The 18,614-nt window shown below is 40.2% G+C and overlaps 1 protein-coding gene across 1 annotated transcript; it reads right to left on the bottom strand.

The window, feature by feature from the left end:
• Positions 1-3,945: 3,945 nt before the first annotated feature.
• LOC134538346 (WASH complex subunit 1-like) lies at positions 3,946-10,826 on the bottom strand. The gene is made up of 2 exons (XM_063379589.1): positions 10,781-10,826; positions 3,946-5,928 (listed from the first exon to the last, which is right to left on the bottom strand). Exons 1-2 carry the CDS (start codon positions 10,808-10,810, stop codon positions 5,533-5,535), a joined length of 426 nt encoding a protein of 141 aa, XP_063235659.1. The 5' UTR covers positions 10,811-10,826; the 3' UTR covers positions 3,946-5,532.
• Positions 10,827-18,614: the final 7,788 nt, after the last annotated feature.

Genomic DNA, 18,614 nt, shown 5'->3' with positions numbered 1-18,614 from the left:
TAGTCATCCAGGTCTTTCCAGTACTACGACCAACTTTTGGTCTCGTCGGCAGACTGTTCGCCGGTAGTTTGACCAGACCATCACACTTCAGAGTGCAGCCACGGGGTGTCCTCGTCGCCTCGGAGTACCCTCCGACCCGCCGTACCTCGGCCCGGCGGGTTTACAGCCGATTAAGGCCCGGATGCAACTGCACCCCTCCGGCGACGACCGCCATCAACCCCGGCTGGAAAATGGCAATCACGGTGTCCGGGCAGGAAGCACCTGGGGGTTGCCTCAGTACCTCCACCGACTACAAGGCTAAAGGGGAAACCTCGCCGTGCAGTTTACAGCCCGTTTTTAGGCCCGGGCGCCCGACACCGTAACCACCATACCCAGTCGAACTCCATTTCCATGGGGCCTGATCCATTCACTATGGGGCCCTTTGGGACCGATGCACCGAGGTTTGGCCGTTGACCCCCCGGAAAGGTTTCTATCGCATCTGCTGTTGCCCGCAGATTCAGCCCTTTCACCATTTCCGGTCTCATACATACAATGCGGCAGAGTTTGACCCGGCAGCGCCCTCTTTAGTAGAGAGGTGCTATGACCAGAGGTTGGGGTGAGCAGTCCCAACATAGTCACCACAATCCTCCCTCAACAGCGGTGCCACGAGAAGGCAGAGGGTTGCCACTTGGTGTGGAGAGGCTATATAATCGCGTCACACACCCGTTCCGCGGACTTGAATGGCTCATGTCTCGGATACTAGAACCGGCAGCAGTTCCGACACCTCAGACGACAATCACCTTCCTATCAGCCATGGATACCTTAGAGCAGGCAGAGGAGACCTCGGGGTTGCCTGAATCTCCTCACCGACTGCAAGGCTAAAGGGGAAACCTCGCCGTGCAGTTTACAGCCCGTTTTTAGGCCCGGGTACCCGCTCTCCAGCCCACAGCCAGAAAGGCCAAGTCCACTCCCGCCTGTCAAGTTCCACAGTCCGCACTCCTCGCTGGGCCGCACTCCTCGCGCATCTCCGTCGCCGAACTCTTCACCACACCCGCGGCACTCTCACCACACCCGCGGCACTCTCACCACACCCGCGGCACTCTCACCACACCCGCGGCACTCTCACCACACTCGCGGCACTCTCGCCGCTCCCAAGAACTCCGTCGCCGACGCCGCACTTCCCTTCGCCCGTAACTCCCGCGGAGGCCGGCGTCGCAGGCTCAAATAGCCGCCGGTCGGTCTTTCCAGAACCGACCAGCGCAGTTTGTGACGAGTCGCGTCGTCCCGCGCCGAACCCGACGCCCGAAGCGTCGAGAATACCGTCGCTCGCTCACGCTGCTCCGCGCGGCGACCCGCGGAATTCCCAAGGCCGCTCAGCGATGGATAACGGCGCCGTGGCAGGACGACGCGCGGGGGGAGAGAGGGGTAGCGAGGACCCTTGTAAACCGGCCAGGCACGCGTGGCATATCTTACGTCAGCGGACGGCTCGTGACGTCAGTGGTCGTGCAGGGCCGCCAGCCAGCTCCGAATTTGGCATCGCGGTCTGGTCCCTCGCGTTCGTAACAATATTTATCAAATTAAAAATAACAAACTATTTAAAAATTTCTCAAAGTTAAAAATATATTTAAAGTTAAAGTAAATAATGTCTGAAATACAGACACAAGGTCACGCGAAAACTATATTTTTTTTGTGGGAATACTTTGAAAACATTGTGTATGCTGAGAAGATAACGAACATCTAGCACTTAAGGCCATATCTCACAGATTTGTTTATTTTTCTATGTAAAATAGTTTTACGTGGATGCTTTAAAATGGTAGGTGTTTGTGGTTAAAGAAGCATAGTTTTCAAAATATTATCCTAGAATTTATGGCTTTTTATTAACAGGTTTTTTTAATAACTGTTAATTTACCCCTTAATAACTTGTATTTAACGTGATCTGCTTTATCAGCACAACAAAATATCTTATTTGAAAGCGATAAACCATTTTCTAAATGTATGACAGTCCAGAGTGTCACTTGAATTTTTTTTTTTTTTTTTAACGGTCTAAAATATTGACTAAAACTAGTCTTAAAAGAATTTTTTTTCAAGGAGTGGCTATAAAAAGGTTAGAAAATTAGCAAAAATATATTACTTTTTCTAAATAGATATACTATCATATACATTATAATTTATTGTATGAATCCTAAACTTCATCTAAAACTTTGACTGAAACAATTTTTGATAAAACGAATTGTTACCGTACCAAAATGGGTTGAAAATTAAAAAAAAAAATCCAAAACTTTTGTAGTACCGATTTCTTTTGAAGTTATTTTAAACCATTTTAAACCATTTTAATATGTGTGTATTATCTGAAACCTTGGTGCAAAGAAAATTTTTTACACGACCACGTTATTTGTGCAAGGGATGAAAAAAAAAGTGTTTGAAGGTCAAAAAAATTAAATAATTAACTTAGTTGGCATATAATATGAACTTCGTTCTAAGCTATTCAATGCTGCGTTGTAAACTATTGAAAGCTGGATACATTGAGTTAAAAATATTCGTAATATTTTCGCTGCATGGAAAATGGGCAAATATTTAATCGATAATTTTGTAATATTGGAGAACATAAATATGTTATGTACATTAAATTCTTAAAATGTTCCAGAATTTTATAGAAGTTTCCAAAATATTTCCAGAATAAATAGGTACTTCGAAATCTACCTACGCCTGTAAGCTGTGCCGAAAGGTTTTTTTTTTTTAAAAATAGCTTTAGAGTAGTAAATGTGAATTAGTAAAAGTAAAATTAATTTTTGCACTCAATCATCGTGTGAATAATATTATTATTATTAATGTGACTGAGATTGTATTCATAAGTTTAAAAATAATACAGCATCAAGTTCCTTCAGTTAAAGCAATACCAAGTGATTTTTTGAAGTTATACTTCTAATGCGACTTACGCAAAGGTTGCGTTAAACGTTTAACGCTATCATGGAGAATAACGCTACCATGGAGAATTATTTGCATGCAATTAAAAACTATTTTTTAATGATGCCAAAGAAGTACTTAAGTACACGCACCCATTTTTTTCAACGCTTCTTCAAAAAAACTGCAACATACAAATTTTAACAATGTAATTCTGCCGTTGTTAAGGTGTCTCTGTGGATAGACGTTATTCCACACGTCGTTTGATAAACTCTTTAAGGTGGTGAACGTGCCTGTTACCGTCTTGTAGGTACGTGGGTTGGAGGAGGTGAGATAGAACAGTTTTGGTTAGCCAACGTCTAGTTTGGCAAACTGAATATTCAGCGACTGATAAAGAGTTCTGACCGCCCTATAGGCTAATTGAATAGGTACATGCAAAAAGGTCTTCAGTCCTAAATAAGTGTTTTGAGAAAAACCCAAAAAAACTGTCTGTGCCTTAAGATTTTAATAATACAAAAAAAAACTTTTTTTAATATGGTACCTAATACTGTCACCACTCATATGAATTATCCATATTACTGTTCTTGTACATAGTTTGTCGAAGAAAAAAAAATTGGTGGACTGAATCCCTTTTTGCAAGGACCAATTCAATTATGAGGACGCGCCCCCGCCAGGTGACAAGTCAGTGTTTGTTTTACGTGCGCCTTTTTAAAATTTCAAAATTTATTGTTAAAATCAGGGAGTCCCGAGCTTTTTTCAGTTCACAGCGCATTTAGTTTTAGTGTTTTGTCTCGGTCTAGTTGAAATATGTAGGGTAGATTCAATCATGCTATATTAATAGTACATGCGAAAACACGATTTCAGCGCCCCCCCCCCCCCCTTCGATCCTCGCGCCATAGGCTGCAGCCTAATTAGCCTAAGGGTTAATCAGGCCCCTGTGAATATTCAGCATTTGTATTAGAGAAGTCAACTAATTGAAGCTTGAAAACACAAGAAGATAAAGCAGATGTAATTTATTTTTCTTCCAACACCAACCTTATAACTGGTCAAAAACTTCCTGCACAACAAGTTTCCCTCCCTGCAATATACAGGAGCGTTAAGTAATTTTAGTCACTCTTGATTCCTTGCTACCGTAAACTCCTCAATGAGGATTGATGATTGACCTTTTGTGGTAACTATGTCAATTCCAACTAAAAATACATTACTAGGAGGATTTTTAACCCACTGGTTAAAAAACTGCGTATAGTTCTGAAATGAGACAAAACAATTTGATAAATCGTTTAATTTAAAAAAAAAATTACACACAGTAACAGTACACTTTATGACCACAATGCTAAAAAGCCATCACCATACACAGAATTACCAATGAAAAATTACTTTTAAGTGGAATGTGTTGGAAAGAAGAAAGGCATGGTCAGCTTACAGAAGGGGATTACACGTGATAATTGATTAATCGGCGTATAGATTTAACAAAGAGTACACAATCCGTGATCAATGGCAAGTTAATCTGTTAGGATCTGAAAACTTTCAATAAACCTCTCAAAGATTATGAAAAAATTTAAATATTTAGAAATATTAAAAAATGGCGAACTTGTGTGTGTTTATAGATCAATGGTTAAATTATTCTAAATTACAAACCAGGATTTTTTTTTATTGATATGCGCTCTAAGGTTAATGTATAGGCCGCACTACACAAGACTCTTGATTAAGGTGTGTTTATTAAGGTTGGGTAACTTGATTAAGAGTGTGGTCCTCAGTTTCTGTCTAAAGATTGAATCGTGTCGAACGAGTGAACAATCAGAAACTTCTGCTAAGGTGTCTGGGGTTAGCTGCCCCGACCGCACCACAGTGACACGTAAACGGAGACGGATCGCACGGAACAGATCGGCAATGCCGAGTTCTTACGTTCCTTTTACGTTGCTCCGTGCGACCAATAGAGCGATGGTAGCCATGATTGTTTATGCCTAAATACATTAAACATTGTTTCAAGTACAAGAATAACTAGTTTTTTTATTATTACTTTGTAGTTTATTTTCATCATGTATGAAAATTCTGCCCGTGCTATGATATCGAAGCAATATATAGCTATATTTAATTAAATCAATATTTCGTAACCTTGAAATGCAGTTCACGTGGTTGTTCGTTTGTTACGTTTTCCATGCAAATTGTGGAAGCAGCGGACGTGACAGTGTATCGTTCCGCCTGATCAGTCTCCGTTTACGTGGCATTGCAGAACGGGCCCGCGTGGCTGATGGGTCGGATGGCTACAGCCTAAACACTCGCGATTAGGGCTTAGCTCCTGAGGAAAACGACCGAAAGGAAGAGAAGAGAGCGGTTTGGTGCTGTTGACGGTTTCACCAAGCCTCTCGATGCAGCCGATGATGTCTCAAAAACTAACTTCCTGACTGAAACGTCGTGTCTGTTTTTTCCGTCTAACCATAGGTGTGTGTGTGTGTGTTAGTGTGTCGGGATGACGACCGCAACGCTCGCAGGCATCGTCTCTGAACCGGCGCGCAGCAGTCTTCTCATTCGAGCACATAGGGAAGCTATGGGGGATTTTTCCATGTCATTTTCTTTTGTGATGGAAAATCACGAACTGCAGATCCGATGTCATCGTGTCTGTGGATGATGCTGTAGGGCAGACACCGCTCTTCAGTAGTAGCGAGGGTTGCGGGCGCTGCGAGGGGAGTAGGGGTGCTGGTAAGGGTAGTACCAGGAGACGCTCGGGAAGGCGTGCTGCCAGAGGTGCGGGCGGGTGTGCGCCGGGGACAGGGGAGGAGGAGGAGGAGGAGGAGGAGGAGGAGGAGGAGGAGGAGGAGGAGGGCCGGCGGCGCCCGACGTCGTGGTCGACGTAGACGCCGTCGCCTCGGAGCCGGACGCCCGCCCGCCGCCGCTGACGTGTGTGCGCGAGTTCTTCACGCTGACCGAGTGCGAGTCCTCGACCGTGTGGTAGGCCTGCTCGCCGCCGTAGTTGTGGGCGCGGCCGAGCGCGGCGCTGCCGTCCTGGGACAGCGCGGGGCCCAGCGCGCACAGCAGGCACGCCAACACCTGCGGGAACCACATCCCCACTCACACACACAGCACACGACCGACTTATTGCTGTTCTAAGTTGCGCGTTTCTAAGTTGCGACGGTACTAAGTTGCGTGTTTCTAAGTTGTGATGGTTCTAAGTTGCGTGTTTCTAAGTTGTGACGGTACTAAGTTGCGTGTTTCTGAGTTGTGACGGTTCTAAGTTGCGTGTTTCTAAGTTGTGACGGTTCTAAGTTGCGTGTTTCTAAGTTATTATCGTTATAACTTGACAGTTCTAAGTCTTGTGGAATTTATTTTTTTTTCCCTATAATTCCATGTTATGACTAGGGACTGGAAAAATTCGCGGTTTCAATGACCTCTAGGATAGACTCCACGATCCTATTATGTACCTACTCGGAAAAAATCACATCTTTGCATTGGCTGCTGACGCGTGAGGACTGTCAACTGGAAGGCTTGTGATTTGAAACTTCTTTCGTTATTCATTGGCTCAAAGTCCTGCAAGTAAACTGTGGTCCAATATTGAAGCAGTAGAAAGCTAAACGCATTTGGATTCTAGCCTATCACGAAATGAAACCGCGAATTTTTCCGGTCTCTAGTTATGACTGTTCTAATTTGTGTGTTTCTAAGTTATGTGTGGATCCCGGAATCACACTATCTGCAGCTTCAGCAAAGATTCGAAATAAAAATAGACTCATGATTAGGGGCCAATGTACTATCCGCGAAAACATTTTCAGACCAGATGTGTGTTAAAAAACTTTTTAGCATCGTGGTCGACTGGGATTATTGCAGGAACTTTTCTACTTTAAGCACACGGATCATAGTTAGGGACTTGAAAATTTTTGCCTGTTCGTTGACCTCTAGGATAGACTCCACAGTACTTTACATACTCGGGGAAATGACACCTGTTCATTGGCTGCTGACGCGTGAGACGTCTCAACTAGGCTGTCCGTAATTCGGCACTTTCTTGGTTTAGAGTTTCCCATATTCTCACAGTTCCCCCAGGTAAAATGTGGGCCAATCGTAGAAGCTGTACGAAGGTATACTGGTTTGACTGTTAGCCTATCGCGAAATGAATGCGCAAATTTTTTTCGGTCTCTAGTTATGTGTTTTTAAGCTATGACAGTTTAAAATTGTGTTTCTAAATTATGATTTACTAAGTTACGACGTTTCTAAGTTGTGTGTTTCAGAGTAAAGTTTATCTAAGGCCGGTATTCCAAGACTTAAAAATACGGGTTTAGGTGTTGAATATGCTACACCAGTACCCTAACCATATTCCTATAGACCGGAAAAATTTGCAAATTCATTTCGTGATAGGCTAAAATACAAATAGTTATACCTCACTGCTGCCTCTGTCATTGGCTCACAACTCACCTGGATGACTCTGGGCCAACGAGAAACATCCGACTAAAGCTTTATCGAATCATAGGCTGCTACGTTGGGACGTCTCACAAGACAGCAGCCAATGAGTGGGTGGCATTTGACCGAGTGTACGTAGAACTATGGAGTTCATCCCAGAGGCCATTGAACCCGCGAATTTTTACTGTCGCTACATATTCCTAGTTCACGATAGGACACGGCCAGCCCCTTATTTTTAGGGAACAGGTTTCGGTGTTATATCTGTTCCGTTCTGTTGCCCAGATTCCACACATTCGCAGAGATCGCTTTTTCTTTGATTTAGTCCAGATGGCTGAACTGCATCTTCGACCATTAACTCGCACATAGTCATTTTTTGTGGTCATCGAGAGACGCACCAAGCGTGTTGGTGTGCCAAATGAAACTTTATGATAGCGAAACTATCCTGTAATACATTTATTAAATTTAATTGTCATAACAACCCGATAAACGCAACCTTAAAAGTAATAAAAAAAATTAAAATTACATCACAACATTTGCGCGATGCTGCTGTAGGATTTTTTTTGGCGTTACAAATGTATCGATGGTTTCCAAACGTCCAGCTAGAATGCATTTGAAATCCGTTTCTAGCCTCGCGCAGGGAACAGTTTATTAAAACGGTTGCTTTTCCGTTACCTAACAGGGATTGGGTTTGGACACGTTCTGGAATACGGCCCATGAGTTAGGTTACAGTTGTGTCCCAACAATGTTGTGCTCATTCGCTACCTCACCCGAATGTCTTAGGAATGCCGCCCCTGAGTTATCGTCGGTCTAACTTCTGACAGTTCTAAGTCATGTGGATATATATATATATATATTTTTTTTTCGAGAATTCATATTTAGGACTTTTCTCAGTTGAGTGAAAAGTCCAAGGCTGGTGGATAAAGGAGTCCAGCGCGCCGTAGACGGGTTCATGTGCGCCAAGACCTTGAACGGCTGTAAGCCCCTGGTGTCGGCCAGGGGAGAGACGGAGATAATTCCGAGGTCCACAAGAGCATTGGCGTAGCTGTGTTCATAAAGTTGGGGGGGGGGGGGGACAAATAATGATTTTGATGTCATGTAAACCCATTCCCCTCTTACTAAGACGGGGGGTCCGGGGGTCCTCCACCGGAAAATTTTGATTTTAAAAGTGCAAAATAGCGCTTTTTAAGCAATTTTTGAATCCAACCATTGGATACATCGATGTTAAAATTATTATTGTTTCCTTAAGATGAAATTTGATGAGTGAAGAAATTACAAATAAAGTTGGGCAGAATAATATTATAAAATAAAAATATCACGGTCTAGAAAGTTGGGGGGGGGGGGGGGACAGTCCCCTCCACCCAAAAAGTTCAGGGGGACACGTCCCCCCTGTCCTCCCCGGTTCCTACGCCCCTGTGCAAGAGTATGCCAACTGCACTGACGGCAGGCGCTGGACGCCGCCTGAGCTGGCAGCGATGCGGGATGATCCTTCTTGTGAGTGGATCCCCGCCGAGGTTTCCTCTGTCGGTCCAGGATAGCTTGTGCCCTTGGCGGCGGTGCTCCTGTGGCCTTGGAGCAAGCTGGGAAGAGCTGACGCGGAGAGAGGCGATGCAGCCGAAACAGCTAGGAGAGTCCCAGTGGATGGTCCTTCACCGGACCACGGGTTCCCTGGGGGACTGAGGAGTCCCAATGTGACGTGGTGGATTGGGGCAGGCGCCACCAGTGATGATAAAGGCCAACCACAGCTGCAGGCAATCGGGAAAAAGAACTCCCCTCTCAGATGAGAGTATTAAAATTTGGTTGTCTGTAAAGTCGGTTTACGGACGATAGTTTAACGTGACAACGTCACAACAAAACGTTGATGAAATGATTGCATACTTTTATGAATAAAATGGAATCATTTTTATTTTAATAATAAAAGAATAAACACTTGAAATTAAACTAGTAATCAGATTTTTAAAATGCAAGAATAATTAACCTTTATTGCCGAAATTGTTGCAGTAATAAGCAATGAAAACCGCATTAACTTTTCACTTCACTTTATAAACAGTCGACGAAACAGTTCACGTGTAGATGACTTGTAATTAATTTTAAAAACTGGCGTTTAGCTATAAAGTTTAAATATAATTATGAACAAGTTTTCATACAAATAAACTGTAATAAAATATCTATCATCAATTATATGAATCACCATAATTTTTTAGTCAATTGTAACATAACCTATTATTACTGCACTCGCCGACAGCGTAACGGAACACAGCGTAACGGAACAATGAGCGTAACATGACACTTTTTCGTGCGTGCAGCCGGCGTTCATCGATTTATTAGACGTCACGTCAAAAAGGCAGGAGAAAATGTGATAACCTCAGTAGGTAACTCCGCCCTGATGACAGCGACTGCAATGTCGACCGAAACATTGGTGATGTATTCGCCTTGGACGCAGCTACAACCCAGAAGCCAGGCAACTTCAGTAGTAACAGTGCAGTACGTTACTTATTCTATGTATTGTGCAGGTTTATAACTATTGTACTGCAAACATACTTACGTTAATTGAAATAAAAACTGCGTACAAATTACAAACATTTAATGGCCCAATTTTTAAAAATGAAATTCGCTCCTATTATATTTATTTACCTACTTAAGAAGTAAATAAATTCATTGGAATAAAATAAATTAGAGAGATTTTTCTACTAAGTTAAATTTTATTCCAGCTTAGTAGTTTTTTTTTTTAAATTCAGCTTGGTCAGCCAAGGACCACTTTGAAACTAACCTAACTAAAATATCATACGTTCCCCAAGTTCCCAGTTAACGGAATTTTTAATTAAGTTTTTTTTTTTTTTTGCTTTTAAGTAATATGTAATGATATTTGTTGTTTTTATAGGTCACTTTGTAGAATAAAATATGGGGGAAAAAATAAAAATTACCGAAGAAAAGTCTGTGCTATTTTATATATTATCGTAAAAATTAAATTTTACCGTCTATGGAGTTTTTCTTAAAAATCTGGACTGACACCCCCGAAAAAAAAAATCCTGAGTACGCTAATGGACTGTGCTACGAAGGTCGGCAACTGAACTACAATAGCAGTGCTACCTTTTAAAGGAACAAAAACTTAATACAAGGGTATTTTTGTTCATAGCTTATGTCTGTGCCGTTTCAGATGTCGACGGAAATTGTGGGGTGGAAACAAATCTGCAGGCATTGAAATAAGACGCATAACAACGAAATATTTAATTTCTCATAAATTATTAAACAGGCCTACGTAAGTATGAAACATTGTTCTTTTAATGAAGCTAACCTTGTCTAACCCTTTTTTTTCTTTGCAACCATCGCCAACAGATGCAAAAAAACCAAACCTCCTCAGATTTAAATAGGAATTTCTAAACGCTCATTTCCTCTAACAATCCACGGGCATTAGTTATGAAAGAAAATACAAATTTCGGGTGTTATTTCGTTAACTTTTTTTTTTCCACGGTGGTTCCGCCAAATTAACAAATTATCAAAGAAAGCCCGACTTTACCTTAATCAGCATGACGTAAGGTAGGCGCATTTCTTCTTCAAGTACCTCTCGCTGCAAGTCACTCTTGCTGCAGCGCCCTTAGCTATATAACGTCTTGGTGTATGTATTTTTTTTAAAACGCACGATAAAAACTGCTAATAATTTTTTTGCCGTTGTTTGACGTTCTCGCACGTGTCCTAGCGGCCTTGCCGTCGCATCGTAAACACACGGGGTCTTGTTTACGTGTGCGGGGGAAGGTGTAAACAACGTCGCCTAGCACACATGCGCTCTCATAAGTAATGGGGAAAAAAAGATGTATACAAAATTTCGACGCCAAAATAATTTTTTTTTTCCGCTCTCTCTCTCATTACCGGTTTCCTTCTTTGGCTGGCAAAACTCGGCACGGGGAAGCCTTCAAGTTCACAGGGTTGTGAGCCACACCCGAGTGGTTCCGAAATTCTCCGAAGTTTAACGATCACTCTTAAAAAAAATCACCTTCATATATTTTACAGTCATATAGTATTTTAAATAACTCTAACATAACTTAATCAACATTCATTATATTTTAGTCACGTAACCTAACCTAACTTACCCGGGGGGGGGGGATAATAAAGAACTATTATTTATTACTTTGACCAAAAAAAGCGTATTCTAAAATTTTACTTTGGTTAACTTCGGAACTGCTCGGATTTTAGTTGTGGCTTTCATCTCTGTGAACTGTAGGCTATCCCTCGAGGCCTCCCAGTAGACCGAAGAGAATGTATTTGTAGACCGGAAAGTTTACCGTTTCCATTCGCGAAGAACCATTTGATTAATTAATGTAAAAAAAGAGTCCTTGTTTAATTTACCAACAAGCTGTTATTATTCCTCTTCCCACCATCAATAATTTCAATTTAAACTGCGTTTTCTAACCTTAAATTATAATTTTCCAATCCTACTGCAACGTTATTTTCACAACTGGATATGCCAATGTAAAGTACATCAGATTAAGATTTTGTAAAAATGGTTTGAAAACTAAATAAATGTACAAAAGTTTTCATAATTTTAATTTTTTTTTTTTTTAATTTCCGAATGTTCGAACTGATTTAGGACCAACTTTTAAAGTTACTCTGAGTATTGAAAACAAGGTTTTCTGACGCCAATCTTAACACTCTTTCAAACGATATAACTGGTTGGTCATAACTTCAGCATTTTGAAACTATAAGCTCTTTTAAACTGTAAATTATTTGAAAGTTTGAAAAACACACAATGTGAAATATCTCCGGAACGAACCATTTTTCGAAAAGTTACAGAGAGGAATTTTTTCTTTGTTGGATTTTGAACTGTACAACAGGTTTCCATAGTTTACCCATAAGAACTGACATCATGTTTAAAACAAATATGTCGTAAAAAAATAGTCGGTCTGTATCTCTGACTGTACGAAATTATTGAACTTAAAACATGCTGATATAGTAAAGTGGAAATTTAAATAAATGATATGAACTTAAAATATTTTAGTGCTTATTTTATTTTGATATCTCTAACGGTTCCTGAAATCTGATGATGATACGGTATACCCCAAAAATTTATTTCCTTAAAGCATTAGCCTTCAACGCAGAATTAAACACATAGCACTGTGAGTGCTAATATAATAAACATTATTTTAGAATATATTATCTGATATTTAAAGTAACTTTAACTTTACTATATAATCTCTTTTTCCGATATAAATAAAACGTGTGAATTATTCTGTCCATGCGTACGAAGTCGTGGGCACAACAGAAAACAATAAACAAATAGAAGACAACGTGAATAATTATCGAAAATGCTTCTGCGAAGACTACTTGAGAAACCAAATTAATGCAGTTACCTTGGATGTCAAGGACTGGTTTTTATTAGGCGCTGGCTATTGGTGTGAACTAAAAGAAAAAAAATAAAGTAATGAAACCTTGTTCGATCTAGAGCAGTAATGGGTATCAAGAATATTTTTTTGTCGTGTGCCATTAGCGCTCGCTAGAAAATAGACAAGACAAAGCCAAGGCCAAGAACTAGTTAAGTTTATGCATCTAGGACGTTATCTCTATCTGGAATCGACGTGGTGTGGTTGGGGTATAATTTTGGAATACGTGACTACTTCTTACGTTAATGCCGACCCAGTTTTGCTATTATTTTTTTTCCTTTCGATAGAATGAATATCTTCCCGAAATACAAGCTTCCCTCCCGATGAGAACATTTTAAACATTTGATAGGGTAACGGCAGCAGTTTTTTTTTTTAAATTTACATTCACCAATTTATAACGAGTTGAAATTTGAGAGACCGCTTAAAAATTTCCCGCAGTTTAAAAGAAGTACGGAAAATTCTGCCAGAAAAAGTTTCTTTTCTTTTGGCTATTAACATATATATGTAAATTTTACAAAAAAAATGTATAGTGTTTTATTTATTTATTGAAATTTTAGTTTACGCTCACAAAAATTATAGGTGGTTTTATTCCACACTCTAATTTTTTTTGTGAATGTAACAAATATTTATGTAAAATTACAGATATTTTTGTAAACTACAGAATAGTGTTCGCAGTAACACTGGGTTCGTATTCTTGCGCGGGCATTTATACTTTGTGTTGTCTTGGTACCTCCAATAGTTAAAGTTATTCGCAATCCGGTCTCTGAATAGTTTTAATTTATTAACTGCACGTTAATAAGCATAATAAAACGAAATAAAGTCCAATTACTAAATATTCGATTAACTTTTCCACGGTTTAGAAAAAAATGCTTGAATGACAAATAAATTAAAATATACAATTAAGCGCAAATTTTCGTAAGAAATACTCACTGTTATGTGAATAAGCATACTTCATATATGCAAAAAAATAACCATAGTCATGTGTTGTACAAAGTTACAGTATCTATTTCTTGGCAACTGATTTCCAAAGGTATCTTTTTGTAAAAGTACAGATAATGTTTTTCTTTTGTGCGCTAGATTTAAGGAGAGTTATTTTTGTTTCCCTCTTTCAGCGGACTACACACAGGGGAACATGGTACCTACGCCGAACTTAGTTCACGCAAACCATGTTCCCCGCTATTCGCCAGTTAGCGGGTACTAACGAACCAAGTTTCACGGACGAACTTGGTCGTCCATCGGGTAGGAAAACAATTGAATCCAAACCCAGTATTACTGCGAACCCAATTTTTTTAAGCGATGAATTTGTTTTCGTGTAGATTTATAAATTTACAAACATATGGAATTTTAAATGAATATTTATGTTCTATTTACAAAAAAAAAAATTCAGTGTAGCTCTTAAAGTGCTACACCACATGATACATCTACATAAATTTGTCGGAAAATCACTACACTTCAGTGTTGGGGTCTATGCTTTATGTGCTATGTAAACTGCTGTACATTTGTTTTATAAAATTAAATTTTTTTTTATTGTGTATTTAGTTACTTTTTGGTGTAATACAGTTCACGTACATGATTATAATGTTCCGCAATTATTATCATATAACCATATTTATTTGTATTTGTACATCACTATTGTGTATAAGCAGCTAGTACTTTACGTTTACTTCAATTATCTACAGATTTTAACGTGATTTGGTTTTATATGCTTACCTTAATAATTCGTCCTTGAGTTTGTTGTATATCCGCTCTGCAGGTCCCTGTTGTAGGCCAAACAGAAGAAGGGAAGGCTCTGGTTGGCACACAGCTGCAGCCAACCAGGAAATACTTCTCTCTCAGGCGATAGTATCAAGAGGCGGGAGAATTGGCAATAATCTCAGAACTTTAACTGCTACCCTGATGATTGCGACTGCAACGTCGACCGAAACGTCGTTGATATGTTCGCCTTCTACGCGGCTACAATCCCCTTAAGGGTATTGATGACCCTTGTCGTGTATCTCCCCCCCCCCCCCCACACACAATTGTTGAGAAACAATTTGCAGTCACTTTCATAGCTCGACAGTGTTCCTCTTTAGCGCGGTCCACACTTTTCGGATGATTAAAATCACTAATTTGAACAGACGCTAATTCTAGTTTGCACTGTATGTCACAGAGTAACCCCAATGAATGGACGAAGACATATGAATCCACACACAGAGAGAAATCATGCCAAACTCGGCCAATGTCAAATGATAATGTATAGACAGCATGGAGAATTCCGTGAAAGTAGTTAGAACAATGTTACATCACAGACGAACAAAGTAAACTTCTTCGGACAAAAAGAACCGCCTTAGGAAGGCTATTGTGCTAGTCTGTGCGGTCAGAACACCTGTTTGATTTCATCGCTGGGTCCGTACACGCGTGACTGTATTATCTGTAGGGACCGGAAAAATTCGCGGGTACAATGTCCTGTAGGATGAACGCCATAGTTATACGTACTCTCGGTCAAATGTCACCCACCCATTGGCTGCTGTCTTGTGAGACGCCCCAACGTAGCAGCCTGTGATTCGATAAAGCTTTGGTTGGGTGTTTCTCATCGGCCCAGAGTCATCCAGGTGAGTTGCGAGCCAATGGCAGAGGCAGCACTGAGGTATAACTATTTGTATTTTAGCCTATCGCGAGATGAATTCGCGAATTTTTCCGGTCTCAAATTATCGGTGTGTTTTTCCAGGTTACTGTCTGTTCAGTATCAATCGCTGGGTTCCTCTGTCCGTCGCTGTGGTTGTAAAAGGTCGATGTTTGTCTGAATTTACCTTTTGTGTTCAGCCCACTGTGTTCCCGTGTGCTTGTGATAGGGGACGCACCACAACGCCGAAATGCCAAATTGACCACAACGCCGACAGCTAGAAAACTGCTGTGTACCACAACGCCGAAATACACTTACGCCGAAAAATGCCATTGCAGGACTGCCACAAAGGTTAGATTAGGTTAGACTAGGTTAGGTTAGGCTAGGCTAGGTTAGGTTAGGTTAGGCTAGGTTAGGTTAGGTTAGGTTAGGTTAGGCTAGGCTAGGATAGGCTAGGTTAAGTTAGGTTAGGTTATATTACGCTAGGTTAGGTTATATTACGCTAGGTTAGGTTAGGTAAGGTTAGGTTTGATTGTGGTATTTCGGCGTTAAGGTACATTAATTTAAGAAACACACACAAATTCATTCATTTGTTATTTCGGCGTTGGGGTACACAGCAGTTTTCTAGCTGTCGGCGTTGTGGTCAATTTTGACATTCGGCGTTATGGTTATTTCGGCATTGTGGTAACGACCCCTTGTGATATTTTTGTAACTAATTCCTTCCACGAAATAATTTTCCCGCTCACATCTCTACATTGTCCAGTGTTTTCACAAGACATAGCTTTTGCTTTCTTCTTCCTCCTTTTTTTTTTTTAACTTGGCACATTTGCCATTGCAACCTTGATGATGTGTACACAAGAATTTCCCGCAAGTGTTTTTTTTTTTTTTTTTTTTTTTTCGAAACAAGAACCTCGGCTGTTTACCGCGAACTTGGAAAGCGGCACACGCGATGGCGGTTATTCGTCCGAACGTCGTCAGAAAGACAAAACAAATGCTTGCATGCCTCCCGTGCTCGTGAAAAAAAAAGCATCGAGCGAATCCATTAAAAACCCCGTTACACAATGATGACACGGAAGCAGGCACACAACACGTAAACGAACGGAACCCGTAAAGGATAAGGCCCGTGCTGCAACGGCACGGAAACGTAGACGGATATCACGTCTACTGCTTCCACGATGCACGGAAACGTAACAAATGACAACCAACGAGATTGCATTTCAAGGTAACGAAAGATTAATTTGATCAAAAAATACATTTTGCCTCAAAATAATAGCATGGGCAGAATTTACATATGTAATAAAAAAATAAACTACTAAGTAATAACAGAACACTAGATATTCTTATACTTGATACAATTTTTAACGTTTTTAGAAGTCAAACAAACATGGCTACCACCGCATCAGCCAAGTACTCGGCTTCTATTGGTCGCGCGGGGCAACGTAAACGGAAGAGCTCAAGCATTGCCGAGCTATTGTAAGGAACGCTGTGCCGTGAGATCAGTCTCCGCTTACGTGATACGTCTCCGTTTCCGTATCGTTGTAGAGCGGGCCGAAGCACGATAATGCCCAGCTCTTCCGTTTTACGTTACTCTTTTTGGCCAACAGAAGCAGAGTATTTGGCCGTGGTGGTTGTCATGTTTGTTTGCGTTTTAAATATGTTTAAAAAAAAACAGATTCAAGTACAGGATATATATAATGTAATATCATCTCTTTGTGGTTTATTTTACTATATATTTAAATCTCAAATGTGTTGGGTCCTGTATCTCTTTTTTTTTAATTTGGTTAATAATTCGTAAAATTAATTTCATCGGTTCCCATTTGTTACGTTTCTGTGCACCGTGGAAGCGACGGGTCGATAGTGAAACGTGAATACCTTGCGGTTACGTGATCCGTTTCCGTTTTTACGTTCCCGCGTCATTGTGAAACGCGCATTAAGTAGGCGAGGGCATTTTCCGCGAGAAAAAAAAAATCTGAACGCCCATTAGACTGAAATATGTTTTTTTTTCTTTCCCCGCGATAGCTATGTCTTCCTTGTAATAGGCGGCCGTGCGTAAGAGAAGTCGTTGCCTTATTTGACAGGGCCACTCAGGACGCGTTTGCTTCCGCACTGAATTACTGTGATTGGTGTGAATGACAGTAAGATGTACTTGAAAGAAACTCACGCAATCACGAAACACGGACAATGCTACAGTTTTTTTTAACTGTCAGCATTTCTTGAAATCTTATTTTCGAAAAATACATGTCCCTGGTTTGAAGTGTACTCCACACATGATCACAGATTGAAACTTTCATCGATTGCCTTCATTCCAGAACCATGCTTTCGCATTTTATTATTTTGAACAACGGTCTGCGAAACCAGAACATAACAATATTTCCTTATCTATATTCTTACTTCTTTCCGTTACGTCATTATTTACAATGACCTTTAGGGAGGGGGGGGGGGTTGCTAAACTTAATGCGATCCAATTCTGTAGTCACGAATATTGTCCAATTTTCATTTTTACTGTTCGGGAAAATACAGGTGTATCTAAATACACTGGAAAACATTACAGGACAGCCTCATAATTTGTGTGTGATAATTCTGTAGTTGTCACATGGCAGAAAATGTGTGCCGTATGAACGTTGTATTTGTTTAGAATTCACACTTTACAATATACATAGTTACGATTAAAAAACGCAAGCGAGTGCTTAGAAGGCTACACTGATGACTGTGCGCCAGCACCTGTGCGAAATGGTTCACCATTGAATTCTTATGCATTAATTTTAGGTAACGAAATTTCGTGATGTATCCGAATATTGTATTGGTAATATTGTGAATATAGGTTTTTACTGTAATTATATGGTAATTATTCCGCTACAGTTGAATGAAAGAATGACTCAGTATATAAATTAATTTAGGTTAGAATAATATATTATAATAAAGTTGAAGTGAGAAATATATATATATTTAATTGCATTTATGGCTAGTAAAGTTTTGCATATAATAGTCATTACTTATTTTTAAAGCAGGAATTACCTGAGCAATGGATGTATGCTGCCATTTATGATACGTAATTATAAACAGTACCCAGCTCTCACAAAAATACCATCCTACTCTGCTCTCATTGGCTGTTTCGCCTCGCGTCCGTAAACAGAATTAAAATGCAAAATATTCATTTCCCTCAAATGCACACGACCGTAATTTGCCTAGTTGTGAATCAGAAGGTCTGTAATTATGGCAGTCAATATTGTACACATGATCCACGTTTTTATGTTACTGTTATTTATTTTTTTATATCCGTAAATCCATTTTAACATTATGAGAGTAAAAAATGTAATAAAGAAAAAAAGAAATAAATCTCTAGTTGTTCAAATTTTCTATAAGTGAGAAATATT

The sequence above is a fragment of the Bacillus rossius genome, chromosome 13 (assembly GCF_032445375.1).
Source record: "Bacillus rossius redtenbacheri isolate Brsri chromosome 13, Brsri_v3, whole genome shotgun sequence".
In the NCBI taxonomy this organism is placed as follows: domain Eukaryota; kingdom Metazoa; phylum Arthropoda; class Insecta; order Phasmatodea; family Bacillidae; genus Bacillus; species Bacillus rossius.
Note: the sequence above shows the minus strand (reverse complement) of the source record. Positions and strands in the feature narration are given on the sequence as shown.